Source organism: Capricornis sumatraensis, chromosome 3 (assembly GCF_032405125.1).
Source record: "Capricornis sumatraensis isolate serow.1 chromosome 3, serow.2, whole genome shotgun sequence".
Taxonomy (NCBI): domain Eukaryota; kingdom Metazoa; phylum Chordata; class Mammalia; order Artiodactyla; family Bovidae; genus Capricornis; species Capricornis sumatraensis.
Genome location: NC_091071.1, coordinates 135149529 through 135167068, shown reverse-complemented (window position 1 = coordinate 135167068; position 17540 = coordinate 135149529). Strand labels below are relative to the sequence as shown.

Sequence of the window (17540 nt, the reverse complement as noted above, 5' to 3'; positions counted from 1 at the left end):
TATCTCCTACTTTTCCCCTCCACCTCACGCCTCCTCCTGTTAGCCTCACTTGATCTTGCCACATCACAGCTGTTTGGCCCTGATCCATCCTCTGGACAAATCCAGCCCAACAAAATTGCGTTGCGATGAGGTTCACTTGACTGTGGCTTGGAAGGAACCATGAGTCTCTTAGAAAAGAAACTTATAAATTCTAATGCATAAGGAAAGTTCTTGCAACACCAGGAGAATGAATCAGTCAGCCAGAGTTCAAGAAATGTAAACACGTTTTTAGATAGGAGACTGAAAAATTGCTTAAGACTTCTCCATCTCTTGGGTCAAGACCCTGGTAATTTACTGAGGTCCAAGCTGTCGAGGAGACACAACTCAAATTGCATTCCTGGGAGATAGAGCAATGGGGGTGGTAACACTTCCTCTCTGAACCATGTGGAGGGATCTGCGGGATCTTATCAAGCTGAAGAAACTGACTAACCCATCAACCATCGCAGGCAACTGGCTGTGAATACAGGCACAGTTCTATCCCATTATTCCTGAGCTGGTGTGTACATTCACAGACCACAGACTACACAACTTCCAGACCTGCCTGAAACTGGGAGCCCAGAGTCTTTTTGTGGTGACCATTTCTGCCACTAAAGAGAGAAACAAAAAACACGCTCCTTCCTCTGCTGCCCACCATTGGGCCCAAGTAGATTTTCAAATGCTAGCATTAATCTAGCGGCAGGCTTTTAGCAAGGAGATAGCATTCCTGCCAGATAATCAGGCAATTTCAGAGATGACCCTTACTAGGTGGGGTCTCATGCTAAACCTCCTCTGCTTTCTTCAAATCATGGGATCCTTCAGCAAGCACTCAAAACTTGAAAAGCAGCAAAGAGCATCTGATACTAGCATGCAGTATAGGTGGCTTAAAATTTCCCGTAATTTCGAGAGTAGAATGGAAATATATACTGTATGCTACCATAGGTAAAACAGATGAAAGTGAGTGAAAGTGTTAGTTGCTCAGTTATGTCCGACTTTTTGCAACCTTATCAACAATAGCCTGCCAGGCTTCTCTGTGGGGATGGTCTATGAAAGCATACTGGAGTGGGTTGCCATGCCCTCCTCCAGGGGATCCTCCCAACCCAGGGATCCAACTCACGTCTCTTATGTCTACTGTATTGGCAGGCGGATTCTTTACTGGGAAGCCCTGGACATGTGTATACCTACGCCTGATTCATGTTGATGTATGGCAGAAACCAACACCATATTGTAAAGCAAGTATCCTTCAATTACAAATAAAAATATATTTAAAATTTCCTTCAATTTCAACCTATGTTATTGTTGTTGCTGTTCAATCTATGTTGCTGCTGCTAAGTTGCTTCAGTCGTGTCCGACTCTGTGTGACCCCATAGACAGCAGCCCACCAGGGTCCTTCGTCCTTGGGATTTTCCAGGCAAGAGTACTGGAGTGGGTTGCCACTGCCTTCTTAACCTATGTTGGCCACGTTTAATTCCCAAGTTGTTGTTTATTGTTTTAAATAAAAATGAAACATGGCTATATTTATTCTGATTGTTTCAGAATACTTATTTCTCTTGGTATAGGATGCTCATCTGATATCAAGAGACTGAAAGTCACCTTATCAGGCAGAGTGGGCTACCTGATTCCTTCCCAGTTGTGTGTCAGTTCTTGTGAGAGAATGTCAGACCTGCAGGCTCCAAAGGGGTCAAACGCTTGGTGGGTACAAGGGCAGGAGCTATCAAAAGTGCTGGCGGGAGCCTTTTAAATTATGCATAGCGTCTTTTTCCACCATGCTGTTCCTGAGGCGTGAGTACCCTTTGACCGCTAATGTTCACTCATGGAACTGCCCCCATAACTTGCAGTGGTTTGTCATTGAGGGGATGTATCCAATGCCAAACAGATCTCAGAAAGTACTTTTGCCTTCCCACAGCTTTGCATGTGGACTTGCAGCAGAAACCAGTGGGAGGAGGCTTAAAAGTCAGCCTTCATACCTTCATGGTTTTGTGTTTTTGGTCAAAAATGGAAAATGCAAAGGCAAATTCCAGATTGTTAAAAAAAATTCTTTCCAGTAGAAACGAAACCATAAAAGGAAGGATAATACTGGCCCCTTTACATAGCCCTGCTGACCTTTCCTTAAGAATAGTATCTAAAAATACTTTATTTTATATGATATGACTCAAGATGCCTATGACCTGTAGAGCTTTTGTTGTGTTATAATAAATCTTGAACCTGTTTGTTTAATGCAGGAGATCAAGACCCAAGATGGCCTTTTGGTATTGTCATTATCAAATTCTTGGAACAAGATTTAAGGTCTTGTTTACGCTACACATTTTCACTTTAAATCTTCCTGGATGAGGAGGAGGATGAGATGGGCATATCAAACAGTTGTTTAAGACCTGTGAAAGTCTCCAGCCTAAAGACATACCCCAGGGAGCTCTATTAAAGGAGCCAAGTAGACAGATCTAGAAGATATGAGTCAGTCTGGGTTTAAATATGGAAATGTCTAGTTAAATGCAAGGACATTATTTTTCTTCCAATTTGAAATAACTTCTTTTACTTACTTATATCTTCTTAGACCAAGGCTAACTCAGTCTCAAGAGTCTAGCTTTGGGAATACCAACTTCTCTCAAAAGTTCATAAATTACTTTTTATGGAGAGGTCCGAAGGTGCATGGCAGTTTACCAAGCCCCAGATGGAAGGCAAATTGAAATTCAAGTTGTGTAGCAATAAAATATCAACTGCACTAGAAATCCTCCAATTGACATACATCATATGGCTAATAAGGATACTTGTGGTAGAAGATGGCATGGAAGAAGGGAATTCAGAGAAGAGGCTGAAGGTGGAGCTACACACAGAGCGGCCAATCAGTTTGGTTCAATATTCTGCGGAAAATACTGTCCTTGGACACTTGCTCTCAAGCAAGTGTAGATCTCTGGTCTTACCCTGCTCAATCCATTGTCTACATAGTTGGGAGAGCCATTTCTCTAAAATAAAAACCTGGTTATGTCACTTTGTGTGTAAACAGGATCCCACAGCCTTTAGGATAAATTTCTCAGTTGCTGCCTATGAGCCTTCCTGATCTGCTCCTGTCTACCCCACCAGCTGCAGTTCTCGCCACTTCCTCTCTTAAATGTACCCTGAGGTCCAGGCACTGCAAGCTACTTACATTTCTCCCATGCCACCATGCCTTCTCACCTTATGGTCCCTTTTCCTGGAGCATTCTTTCATCTTTGATATGGCTAGTTCCTATCTATATCCTTGGAAACTCAGCCTTCTTAACCCCCAGATGGAGCTGGCATGTACTCCCTCATGTGCTCTCAGCACACTCCACTAGTCTGGATGACTTTAAGGCATGGACTTTATCTCTCAACTCTTATGCCCAGCACATTATTTGGCATTAGTAGAGGGTCTATTAGTGTTTGTTGGATGAATGAATGAGCAATCTTTATGTGTCCTGTAAAATAGATGCACTAATTCTTTCCATTGGACATATTCTGATGCTGGTGTCTTCATTAATTTTCAAATGAGGGATTTCTAGGAATGAAGATGACCGCAAATGTAAATCCTCAGGCCATAGGGAGATGTGTGAAAGAAGCAAGAGAGAAACCAGGAGGAAAAAAAATCCTTAAGAAAACCTCATGCTTCTTTATCATCTTTTTAATGAGATGGTAACACAAATGTCTGGAGAGTGATGAAACAGAAAACAGTATTTATGGATTACTAGTTAATAAAAGTTATCATTTTTTATCACTCTGACAGGACAAAACTTAATATTCTTAACTTTATTATAGCTGATACACACACACACACACACACACACACACACACACACACAGACATCTTGAAATCCATACCAGCCTTAAAGTGCATTGTGCTAAGCATGACTTCACTGCTTGAGCAAGCCCCTGATCCCTCATGCATGTCATACACTTAATGGACAGTGGATCCTGCTCCTATAGAAAGGACACTTCCTGAGCATTCCAAGAATCCTTAGATTTGTGAATGCTCCTAGTGTGTATCACATCCCCAGTAAAACTAAACTAAAAATGAAGAAAGAGGGGGAGCTCTTCAGACTCTTAATGAGTTGATAGATATATAGGGTTTGAATGATTTATAAAACTATTATTTGGCAGAGAATCATCAAATTGTTAGACCACTTCACTTTCTCTTAATCCCATTACCAGTCACAGCAGTTGGTATACTTTTTAGGGCCGTTAAAAAAAATCAAGAACTTACTTCCTGGAGGTATAGTGGATAAGAATTCACCTGCCAATGTAGGGCACACAGGTTCGATTCCTTGTCTCAGAAGATTTCATATGCCCCGGAGCAACTAAGCCCATGTGCCACAATTACTGAGCCTGTGCTCTAGAGCCTGAGAACCCCAACTAAAGCCTACGTGCTACAACTACTGAAGCCTAGAAGATGTGCTTGGCAACAAAAGAAGCCACTCAGTGAGAAGCCTGTGTACCACCGTGAAGAGTAACCCCAGCTCATCGCGACTAGAGAAAGCCTGTGGGCAGCAACGAAGACCCAATACAGCCCCAAACAAGCAAACAATGTTCTTCTTAAAAAAAAAAAAAAATTAACTTTCCAAGAGCTTCTGCAGATGTTACAATGAATATAGACCACAAGGCTGAGATTGCTTAGCGTACTCACTAGCTTCTGTCTCCTAGCCTGGCCATATCTATTATTTGACTTCTTACCTCTGTAAAATGATAGATTGTATGTGTCCCTGACTTCTGAAGTCATTTGCAAATAGTCAAAACTGTCCTTCAAGTACACAAATACCTAAAGTCTTCATCTATATAATTTTTAAAAACCTTATCTTTTTTTTTTTTAAAAATCTTATCATTTTTATCTGAAAATATTCCTTGGGCAGAAAAGAAGGATGTGGAGCTTACCTCCTCCCACAAACACATCAAAACTACATCTATATGTGGAACAATTATCATAAAAACTATTCCTTAAAATCAAATGGCCAAGAAAACAAAAGTTGTTAAAGCTCTATAGATTCCAATGAATAGATGTTTTAAAATGCTCTTTAAACTCAATCCCAGCGGGTATCTGGTATTTTCAGAGTAGTGTTACATCCATTTCCTTAAAAACAAATGGGCAGTGTTAGGCTTAAAGAGATGTAAGAATTTTTTGTTAAGGTCTTTGAGCAAATCGAGGGAACAAATAAGTTGCCTCTATTCTAAGCCCCAAAGCAGGTACTCTGTGCTTCTATGGGTAGGCCCATCAGAATGGGAGTTGTCATTTAATGGGGATAGACTTTCAGTTTTGCAAGATAAAAAGAGTTCTGGAGACTGGTTACACAACAATGTGAATCTACTGAACACTACCGAACTGTACACTTAAAAATTGTTAAGATGGCAAATTTTATTTCATGTGTATTTTGCCACAATTAAACAAATGTCAGGGGACAGAAGGAGATGAGGAATTATGCTCCAGGCAAAGGGAACGGTGTGTTCAAAAGCTTGGAAATGAGAAAGAGATTTGCATTAGCCTAAGGTCTTTCAGTTACTAGGAATAGAGAAGAGAAGGAATTAAAAGTTTTCTTTCCTTCCCTTGGATACAAAGCTTGCCATGGGGCTGTTCTGAAATAGCTCAGGTTTGTCTTTGGCACTTTACCATTTCCCTTCCTATACTTTTCTTTTTGAATCTCTTCTTCCATTTAGCTAATATTTTCCTATTCATCCAAGCCCTCCAATGTACCACAACTACCAGGAATGTTTCAACTCTTAAAGCTCCACTTATTCCCAAATTCTCCAACCTTGTTTCCATCTCATCAGAATTTTTAGTCCCTCAGGGCAGCTGTTCTTACCAGGTTGTGAGAGGACAGTTACCTGATTAAACACATTTTTACTAAAGTGTGAATGACTGTTAGCTTCTCAGAAGTATCAACCTTTTAAGAGACCACTTCAGAATTCGAAGTGAATCTATTATTAGTGAGATTTTAACAGTAGTATGAAGTGAAACTGTACCATTTTCAGCCTTATTAGGAAGAATATTTTTGATCTGGAGAGCTACCCTGTAAACAGGCTTATCTGGCTTGATAATCTATCTTGGGAGTTTGGTTCTCCCAAACTGTTCTGACTTTGTTTCAACTTCTTTCCATATCTCTAAAAGTTGTAAATCATTTTTGGTGTTATCCACAAAAAAGTGTCTGATGCTGAGTAACAGTCACTGAAAGGTGAAAAGGATGTGCAACAGAAATCATTTATTAGTGAGTCATTATTAAGTCAGGAACTTCCTAAACTCTTGTATGTTAGGTGGCAACATACCTGTCTATTCTATTATACATTTTATTTAAGTATAGTTGATTTACAATGTTGTGTTAATTTCCACCTTACAATTAAGTGATTGTATATGTGTGTTTATATATATATACATACACAATATTCTTTTGTATTGCGGTTTCTCACAGAATATTGAATATAGTTCCCTGTGCTATACAGTAGGACCTTGTTGTTTATTCACTCTCTATACAATAGCTTCCCTCTGCTGATCCCAAACTCCCAATCCTTCTTCCCCACCCCGGCTCCCCCTTGGCAAGCACAAGTCTGTTCTCTGTACCTGTAAGTCTGGGAAACGTGCCTATTTAGATTGACGTCACCACTAACCATGCATAGTCTTAAAAATACAGGTTCCTATGGTTCAGATCCCAGCTTCACCAGTTAGGTGTATGACCTTGGGCTAGTCACTTCACCTCTCTGAGCCACCTTGTCTTAGATGAAAAGTGAGGACAATGTTAGAATTTCCCTCTTATCATTGCTCTGAGGATGAAGTGGTCTAATGAATGTGAAACATTCATCACAGTGTTCGGTGTGTGGAAGATAGACAGCCATGGTAGTTATCATCTTTATCGTCCTCATCTTGCCCTGGAGGGCTCCTATGAAGAGCTGCTTGGCCCAATTCCAGCCCAACAAGTGAGAATGAACAGAACTGGCCCTGGCACTCTTCCCACCATGATCAGGATGTCCCCCCAAGGAGAATGGCGAGAGGACTAATGCCGGGCTCTCTGGTGTTCCTCTGCTTACTTATTTTGACATTGGCAAGCATGTGACAGTGCTTTTCTCCTTCGAATTTTGCCATCTCTAGCAAAACCAGTGCCCTCCACCCATCTGGCTCCAGCCCTCTGTCTGTGGCCTCGCTTCCTGTTGCTATAGCAGGTCTCTCATGCAGGATTCATCCCTGCCTGTCCCAAAATAAGCAGTGAGGAAGACCACACACATTTCTCTATTAATCAAAGACTATTTTTAGGAGTGAGAGAAAAATCTTTACATAATCATCCTTCCCCCTGGTTTGAAGCAGAAGCAGCAGTCGCAGCAGCTGGAAGATGAGCTTCAAAGTCAGACCTGCACCCCCAGTTTTTGCTTATTTCTCCATGGGGGAAACGAAATGGAAAAGGAAGCATGGAAGAGGCAGAACTGACCTCACTCCTGCATTTAGAACACAAGCCCGAGAACCTTTTCCAGATAGTTTTTTAGTTTGTGGATGTGAAATTTGAACCGTGCCCAACCCTGGGAGGCAATACTCACCTCGTTATAACGTGAACTGTGCAGCGTTTGGTCTGCGAAACCTACAGGACATGTGTGCAAATTCTCCTTTGGGAGCCAGCTCAGCACAGGTCTGACTTTTCTTCTCCCCTAGTATTTACACTCAGACCACAGCACCAAGACTGCCCATGAGTAACTCTAGAGGATGCTGTATTTCTCAGACTTTCTATGAAAGGAATATTATTTCCTACTTACTGCTATATTTGAGGAGAAACTGTGTGCTTCTGGAGGTCTGGGTATGAAATAAAATGTATATGGGTGCAATAACACAGAGGAGAAGTAGAAGTGACTCTTTAGGGGAAAATCTTACCTTTTAGTAGATGTTGAATACTAGATTCCTCCTCTCCGTGGCCGGCATTTGAACTGACAGATTCATAGGCTGAAAAACAATAAGGGTTTTACCTAAGTCTATGAAAAAAATCTTGCAAAAAAGCTATTTTCCTTACACCAAGACAGGGGAAAATACAGTGGGATGGCTTGATGTCTAGCTCTCCTAATGAATTTAATAGTTTTGAAAACCCTTAGATGCCATCACTGAGGGAAGGCTGATCTAGGATTTAAAAAGCATGGAAGAAATAATAATATTTTTATTTGAGGTGTTGGGGGTGAAACGCTGTAGGTACTGTGACATGTAAATTCGGGGAGGCGAACCTGGGACAGAACAAGAACATGAAACAGTTAACTCCTGACACCCGCTGTGAGGAGATGCCCAGATCTGAACAGCAGATGTGCCGTAGGGGCCCCAGTGCGGACAGCGATGAGGGGATGACAGACAGGCGTGAGGAGCCCCCGCCTCCAGCTGTAGCCAAATTCAAGGGTTGGACCAGGGAGACAGGAGGGCTTCTAGCCCATCTGATCCCAGCCAGAAAGACAGACAGGCTTTTGTACAGCCCTGATGAATTTTTTTTTGCAATCTCTTCAGAGTGACTCTGGATGAGAAATATTCTCCTAGCTGCCCTTGTCAGTCAAAATGAAAGCTAGTTAAAATAATGGCTGAAGAGGGTTAGGATAACAGGCCAGAGAAAGGCAGTTAGGGGAGAGGTAACAGATAGCAAGGAGATCAGCTGAGTGGATCGGAAACAGGTCTTTTAATGAGAAGTGTGTGTGTGTCTGTTTGTCAGAGAGACAAAGGTGTGAGATAACAGAAGGATAGAAATAGGGAGGAAGAAGGTCATAGAGAATCAAACACATCTGAAAGAGATTTTGAGACCTATCTAACTCCCCCGCCCCCACTCATTTCCCTATACATATGTGTATTTATATGCTTCATCATCTCATTACTGATAATACATATACCAGAGACACTGCCAGAAGAGAATGTTTGGTTTTGCTGATTTGCTAAACCATGGTGGGGCTTGGAAAAGCCTGCTCCTTGGCGCTTTCCCACCCCGTCATTGCATGCACGCAGCCACAAGCACGCACATATCCTAGGCTGAGCAGGGCAACTTGGGATTCTGAGAGGCAACACTGGAGAGAGAAAAAGCCGTAATTAGTGTTAATTGTTGACCCTACAGTTCAAGAATAGGTGCTCTGGAGAATGGGAAATGAGAACAAACATTAATTATTGAGTAGGGACCTTGGAGACAGGCATGCTGGATTAAAAGGAGAGAGATAAATTGCATAATGAATGTTAATTTTCCCTCAAAGAATTGAGTGGTCGGTGGTTGGAAGGGAAAAAGAGGCTAAAACAATCATGAAAGAGAAAGCTCAATGTGTGTCAGGGTGAGAGGGTGCAGGAGGGTTATACAAACACTCTCCATCACGGCTTGCCCCTTCCTCACTCACAGCTCCAGGGAATCTGCGATCAGGGCTTTCCTTAGAACTCTTGTTATTTACCACAGTCTTCTGTAGGGATGCTCAACCAGTTCCCCAAGAGCACACACGCCTCAAAACAGCCACGGTGCATGACAAGTGGAGAGGCAGTTTATTTTTACTGTGGAATTTGTTTTTTATGTGTGTTGGTGGGAGTTTGACTTTAAATCAAGGAAGCTGTGGGAACTGAGGGCCACACGGGAAAGGACTGTGGTCCTGTGTGTGCCCCCGTGGGGGGACTCGGGCTCCAAGGTCTTGATTTTTGTTTTACTTTAATTATAGCACACAAGATGCATGTGCATCCCCCCCAAGCCCAAAGTAATCCTTTTAACTGAAAGTGAAAACAGAACATGGTAGTTTGAGTAGAAAATTGGAGATGAGGATGTGCTAAGTTGCTTCAGTCGTGTCTGACTCTTTACAACCCCATGGACTAGTCTCTCACTAGGCTTCTCTGTCCAAGGGGATTCTCCAGGCAAGAGTACTGGAGTGGGTTGCCATGCCCTCCTCCAGGGGCTCTTCCCAACCTGGGGATCAAATCCAAGTCTTTGAAGTCTCCTGAATTAGCAGGCAGGTATTTTACCACTAGTGCCACCTGGGAGATGAGAATTGTAGCCAATTTTGTGAAGAGACTCTACACACAGGCTTGTCACTGGCTGCTCAGATTCAATGTGCCAGTGACCCTCCCCATATGCTGCTGGTGGCCCTGAGGGCCGTCGCCTTGCCACGTCTGCTATGTCTGCCCATTGCCTGCCATCCAGGCCCCTGGCAGCTGCTGTCTGGATGGCTCTGTAGTCATCTGAGCACTTGGCCTTTTCTCCTGCCTGCTGCTGGCACCCCTGTTCCTGACATCCCTCCTCGGGCATCTGTAGTTTCTTGTTGCATAAAAAGCAGCATTTCAGCTCTTTTCTGGGGCACAAGGCCTTCCCTGGCCTGGTCTTGGCCTACCTTTCAGCCTCATATCCCTGTGTGAACCCCCTACCCCTGTCCCACAGGGCCTTCTTACAGGCCACTCATCATTTCCCGCATGGACTCTGCTTTCCTATCTCTTTGGTTCATGCTGGTCCCTCGCTGGGTCATGTCTTTCTTCTTTGTTTATCTACTTCTACCAGTTTCTTAAAGGTCAGTGCAAATGGGAATTCCTCTGCAAAAATCCTTTCTCATCCCCCAGGTTAGAATCCATCACACCTTCCACCAAGGCCCCTGCATTCTGTTGTTTAGGCCTCTGTTACAATGCTCACCTCATTCTGCCTTGTGGGAGAGTCAGTTGCGTGTGAATCTGTTTTCATGTGGGCTGTGAGGTCTTTGAAGGCAGCAGCCACAGGGCCTGGTGCTGAGCCCTGGGCAGTGGGAAGAGAAGAGCACCATTTCTGGAGCAGAAGGGCCTAGGAACAACTTTGCTGAGCTGTTCCCCAGGGGTGATTAATGTGCACAAGGGGGTTAACCTTGTCTTTCAGTTTCCTCACCTGTGATGTGACTGAAAATACTCCCTTCATCGGATTATTGGGATGATGGAATGAGATGACATAGATGCCTGAGGATGTCTGCTCTTGGTATTAACATCCTTTTCCATCCCTTGAACATGGTAGGCATCCTGTCCATTGATAGAGGAGTCAGCCACAATGTAATGTGTCTTTTCTGTTTTAGCTCCAATGACATTTTATATTGAAATTTTACTTAATATTTTACAAGATGTACTGTATGTATGATCTGGTTTGGTTATCACAAAGCAAAGCAAACTAGGATGGCGGGTATTGTCATAGTTGCATTATATTAGGGAATGTAGTGAACTGCTGTAGGCTCCCCCGGTGGCACAGTGGTAAAGAATCTGCCTGCCAATGCAGGAGATGCAGGAGACGTTGGTTCGATCCCTGGCTGGGAAGATCCCTGGGAGGAGCAAATGGCAACCCACTCCAGTATGCTTGCCTGGGAAATTCCATGGATGGATGAGCCTGGCAGGCTACAGTCCATGGGGTTGCAAAGATTAGGACATGACTGAGCACACACACAAGCTGCTGTAACAAAGAGGTTCAACAAGATAAACATTTTTTTTGTTTCAGGTAAGAGTCCTGAGGGAGGTGGGTAGACTGGGGTGGCACTGTTCCACAAAGTTATCCGGGCATCATGGTTCCTTATATCGTTTGGCTTCATCATCCCCTAGAGCACTGCCCTTTTCCACGTGTTTGAAGTTCCTTCACCACTACAACCAAGTCCCAGGGGAAAGAAGAGGAAGAAGAGGAGGAAGAGGAGGAGGGCAGTGGTTTCTTTTTAAGGAGATGACCCAGAATTGTACACATTACTTCTGTTCACATTTCATCACCACACCTGTCATACCTGGCTGCAAAGGAGGCTGGGAAATATAATTTCTAACTAGGCAGCCATGTGTTCAATTAAACTTCATGGTGAAAGTGAAGTGAATTCACTCAGTCGTGTCCAACTCTACCAGGCTCCTCTGTCCATGGAATTTTCCAGGCAAGGGTGTTGGAGTGGGTTGCCATTTCCTTCTCCAGGGTATCTTCCCAACCCAGGGATTGAACCTGGGTCTCCCACATTGCAGGCAGATGTTTTACTATCTGAGCCACCAGGGAAGCCAACTTCATGGTAGGAGATTCTAAAAATAATAGGAATAATGGAAAAATATATATTGGGGAACAGGTAAAATCTTTGCTACTCATGGTTTTAATCAATATTTATGGATAGTGTTCTGGGAGTACCTATGGTGTTCTCTGGTGTATTCAGAAGTAGATGTGGGGGATATATCTACAGGAATTTTAAATCTCAGAGGAGAATGAAGAAAAAGAGTAAAAAAGATAAAAAAGTGAGGGAATGCCTGGCGAGAGACCCAGGTAGTAAGAATTAGTAGAACCTAAGACAGTAGCAGTCAGTGTGGGCTTTGACGGTCAGGTGAGGGGGTGCAATGAAAACGGGACTTCAGCTAGTCCTTAAAGCCTAGAAACTAGAGGCAATAAGTTTTAAGGAGAAGACCTTTGGCCTAAGTTGTTGCAGGAAGATCTGGGCTTGAACCTTAGATTTGTCACATAGAATCTGTGCGACTTTGAGCAAGTCGCCATAGCTCTCTGGGCCTCGGTTTCCCTTCCATACAATGAGTTTTCAACTGTGGTCTCATAGTTCTAGTGACTCTGCACAGACCCCACAGCCAGGAATCATTTAGGAGGGAAAGAATTAGCTGGGCTCTGAAGAAGTTGTGGGGGTGGGCGCACAGTCAGGCCATCCTCACTTTAACCAGGCAGCTCTGCTTCTACCTGTTTTCTCTATAGGTATCCCCAGAAAAATCTGTTTGATAAAATGCATCCCCTACTTACATGCTGATGAACGTAATGCCTACATTCCCTCTCAACCCTAAGGTTCTATGAAAAACTGAGAGGGGAGTAGAATTTACAGCCTCGCAGGCCCTGAAAGAAAAATATAAGTACATATGCAAAAAATAAAGAGGAATTAAGTATTCTTCAACACTTCATATTGAATTTATTCTTAAAAAAGATAATTTCCAGCAGATTCAGAAAGAACTGTTATTTTTAATATTTTTCTTCTCTGGAAGGCATAAAGTGGTGATAATATCACATTTTCAGCCAAATACAAGGGAGGGGAGTCTTTGTACTTAGAGAAAGCATGAGAGGTTTCTGTCAAAGGAGAGGAGACCGCCCAGTGGTTTTCAGTGACTCTCTGCAGGTGGCTAGCAGAGCACCGTCCAGCGTGGGCTGCTGAGGCTGCGCTGGGTTCACTGCGGTGAGGGAAGGAACTCCGCTTCTCTCTGAAGTCCTAACAAACCCAGTGATCACTGCCCTGTGGTCCATGGGACAGACCCAAATTAGCCTCACACCCGGCCTCCCGGGAACTGCCCATGATTTCTGCAAGGGGAGGAGAGTATATGGGTCAGGACTCAGTAGAGAACAGAAACCACCAAGGTATTTTAAGAGGAAACGAAGCTGCTACACAAAACTTGGTGTTTCCAAAGTTGCTGCAGCAGCTGCCTCTTGATACCAAGTCTTCACCAGCTGGCTTGCCGGCAGTAAGTAGCCAAAGTGCCTCTGCCTCATTTCTGCCCTTCAAGCCTCATGCAAGTGCATCTATCTGGCAGAACCTAATTTGCCTGGAGAATCCCAGGGACTGGGGGGAGCCTGGTGGGCTGCCGTCTATGGGGTTGCACAGAGTCGGACACGACTGAAGCGACTTAGCAGCAGCAGCAGCAGCAATTTGCATTCAGGGCTTCCCTGGTGGCTCAGATGGTAAAGAATCAGCCTGAAATGTGGGAGACCTGGGTTTGATCCCTGGGTCAGGAAGATTCCCTGCAGAAGAGAATGGCAACCCACTCCAGTATTCTTGCCTGGAGAATTCCAGGGACAGAGGAGCCTGGTGAGCTACATTCCATGGAGCTGCAAAGATTCAGACATGACTGAGCGACTAACACACACACACAATTTGCATTCAGCCTCCCTCACTGCAAAGGTTATCTGGGAAACGTGGTTTTCAGTCTGCCAGCCTCTGGAGTACAGGAAGGTGCCCTGGAAGGAACTGTTGGGTGCCAAATGACCATATCCAACCATGTTTTCCTTTATTTCAACATCTGAGATCTGCTAAATCCACTAACATGATTGCTTATTAACAAACACTGACTGGGCAAAAGGGCCTTATCACCACCCAGGTTTCCTCCACCTTCCTTTTTACATGGAGATGGAAGGATTGTGGATTCAGAACTGAGGTTTGGGAAATGAAAACAAGAACAATCATGAATTACTGAATAGCTGATATCCTGCTTCAGGATTCAGACAACAGAACTCCTTTATGGAGGGAGTCTCCTTGGGAAATGGGGTTATTTACTAACATACAGCATTATACCTGGAAAGAACCTTAGAAATCATCAGTTTAGCATTTTCCAAAGTGTGTTCCAAAAACTAGTTAGATGTGCATGACGCTTTACTCAAACAAGAAAGAATTCAATGGTCAAATAAATTTGGGAAACACTGCATATTCTCATCTTGAGGAGCCATAACCCATATTAACATAGTAGAGGCTCCTGAAGGGAGGAATCTGCTTCACTTGGCCCACTGGTTTCCAACTTATTTAGTCTCAGAATTTTTTTTAAAAAACAGAATGCCTGCTAACCTTCTGAGGACTTGAATTTCTATGGGACATACACTGGGAGAACTGGATTGAATTCCAGTTCCTCTTTTTCCATACAGAGAAGCTGAGTGCCAAAGCAGTGAATTCATTTGCAATGATCACAGAAATCAGGGTGATAGAGCTGTGGATAAAACCCAAGACTGGACATTTAGTCCAGAGTTCTTTCTTCTTCTTCATGCTGTCTCATCCAATGGACTTCTCCACTTTCAAATCTCCAGGCATTTTTGCTAAAGCAATAGCTGCTAAGAGATAGGCTACTCAGGGAAAAGCACATTTTGTCAAATATCCCACCAATGTGGAAGGATCCTTTTATCCATGAGTCCCTACAACCAACCTTATAACAAAGGACAAATGAGGAGAAAGTCAACCACTTTGCATATGTTTGCCTTCAAATAATCAGTGTTTTGAGAGAAACTGGGATATTCTTGGACCCTTCTTTCTGTTTACCAAATTGCAGACCATCAGGACATGGCACCAGTATATAATCTATTATGAAAACAAATTATCCCCAAATCTAGTGACTTACTATATTTAGTGATATAGTAAGCCTTTATTATATCTCACACAGTTGCTATGAGAATCTGGGAAACTTTTAGGCTGTGATTCTGGTACAGTCTCTTGTGAGGCTTCAGTACAGTATCAACCAGGGATACAGTCATCTGGAAGTTTCACTGGGGTATGACCATCTCCTCTCATGTGTAGCTCATGTCTCAGAAGTCACACACCATCACTTCAGTTAATCAGAAATAAGACTCTATGTCCAGCCCACACTCAAAGGGAGGAAAATTGGGCTCCCCTTTTCGAAGAAACAAGTGTCAAAGAATTTGGAGACATATTTTCAAACCACCACACCAAGAAAGAGCTGCAAGAGAGAAAGATGCTAATTAAATGGCCAAAAACCAAGACATGATTTGGGGGTGAAAATCCATTTAGGACAAAAGAAACCGTTAACTGAAAACTCTGAAAGAGATGAAGAATTTTACATTTGCATGGGGCTTGGAGTCCCATACTGAATCATGGGCACAGAGATCCTTGAACTTCTTGCAATAAAGAACTCAATTAAAGATCTTCTGAAAGAAAACTTCTATTGCTGCCATTGTGACTACGGGAATAAATGAAGGATTTGAATCAAGGATAAGCAACTTGAAGTGAATATCCAATGTTTTGACTTGTATCCTTCCAAGTTAAAATTTCCTTTCTTAAGCCTTTGAATTTTCTAAGTGTAGCAATATCTCAACATGACCAAGAGGGTCAAATTCCAGCTCAAGTCTTCACATCTTTTTTTTCCTTCTTCTGAAGGTTTATACTCATTTCCCTATGCTATCTGAAAGCAAGATATCATGATCTAATTGCTTAAGAATTTATTTCCAAATAGATGTTGACAGAGTCTGAAAGTTTCAGAAAGATCAGACAGATCATATTCCCACTTTTACCCAAGGGTTTTTTTTTTTTTTTTAAATTAAAAAACAACAACTATGATCTCCAAAAACTTTGTGGCACCTGGGGTATTGCGTCAATCAACATGCATTTGTTGGACATATGATAAAGATAAGTTCTCTAGGACTCTTCTAATATATTTGGGAGCTCAAAGGAAAAACAGATGTAGATAAATGCAGTAATCAAAAAAGTGGGGTTGAGAGAGAGAAATGGACTGAGGCTACACTGGGGCAGTTCAGTGAGTTGAGGAGGATTTATTTAGGACAATATCCCAGAAATGATGAGCCTTCCTCTGGAACTTAAAATAATTCTAAATATTTGAGGGCAGTTTAGGCAAGGCTGGGAGATAAGAGAAGGGAGACTGAATGTTTGAGTCATTGGACAGATGAGAAAAGGGTGGGCCTGAGTACAGTGGGAGGTGAGATTGGAAGAGTGGGATGGGGATGGTGATCAAGAGGAATTTGAACAAACAGCTGCAAAGAATTTGGTGTGGTTGGAGCAAATCCTTTGTAGGAATTGAAATTTTTTTTTCCAGTATACTGCTTTTCAAAACAAAACAACAAGGCTTTCCCATTAGCAGAGACTCTTAGAGAGCTGGACCTGTTCTACGGGCGCTTGTGGGAAACGTGGGTTTAAGGGTTTCGTCCACCACCCTGGGCCCCAGCCAGTCACCATCAAGACTGCAGGTCCACCAGCCTGCAGTATATGGAGGATGGGATAGAGAGAGGCCAGTGACTGACTGACTGATGGACTGATGGTTCATTTGTTCATTAGCTAGCTAGCTCACAGTGGATGTCTCTAGGTTTGAGAGGCAAGTAGGATTAAATACATTGTTCACGGGAGTAGGACGAGATAGTAGATTTTTTTTTTTCCTTATGCGAGACAGTTATTGCTCAGAGCAAGTCTCGATTTATTCAGCATAGATTTCATTTCTCTCTCTCGTTCTTTCTTTCTTTTGTGTGGTAATCACTGAAAGATTTTTTCAGTACACATTTGCTGTGACCCTGTGACACTGGCGTCAGGGACTGCGCTAAGTGCCAGGGACACCAAAATGACTGAAACAGGATATTGACAATGTGATAACACACTTCAATATGTAACTTGAAGATGTCCCCTTTTGCTTCTGGCTTTTGCTTTGCCCGAAGGAGGGCTATTTCTCTTGGAAGAGAGTGGACAAATGTGCAGCAGATGAACAGAATCGTGTTTGCGTTCCAGCTGTTGCACCAGCTGGGTGGCACTGACGCTGGCCTCCACCTGTCTAACTCCTGCCGCCTTTAGTTCAGAACCAACTTATTTTTATGCTTATATCATGGGACAGACTAAGTCGTGATGAAAGTTCTTAAATGCTGAATTTGGAACGAATGCATTCCTGTTTCTAGAAATCCATGTATTAATACTAAGTGGCTACTTCCACAGCAACAGACACAACACATAAAATGAAGTAATAATCAATAGCTGCAGGTGGCAGAGTCCATCCCTTTATTTCAATGGGATGAGGGGCCTTGGATACAAGGAAGGACTGGACCCAAAGTCATCTGAAAATACAGAGGACCAGCCAGGGTTACTGAAATCTCCTGGCTCTGAGTCCGTGCTCTTTTTATT

At 43.0% G+C, this 17540-nt stretch overlaps 1 protein-coding gene across 1 annotated transcript in view; it reads right to left on the bottom strand.

Moving 5' to 3' along the window:
- The window catches only part of KIAA2012 (KIAA2012 ortholog), a 130285-nt gene that overhangs the window by 74069 nt on the left and 38676 nt on the right, over nucleotides 1-17540 (bottom strand). The window contains exon 11 of the mRNA XM_068968703.1: nucleotides 7861-7929. Coding sequence (XP_068824804.1) covers nucleotides 7861-7929 — 69 coding nt within the window. The remainder of the gene's footprint in view (nucleotides 1-7860; nucleotides 7930-17540) is intronic.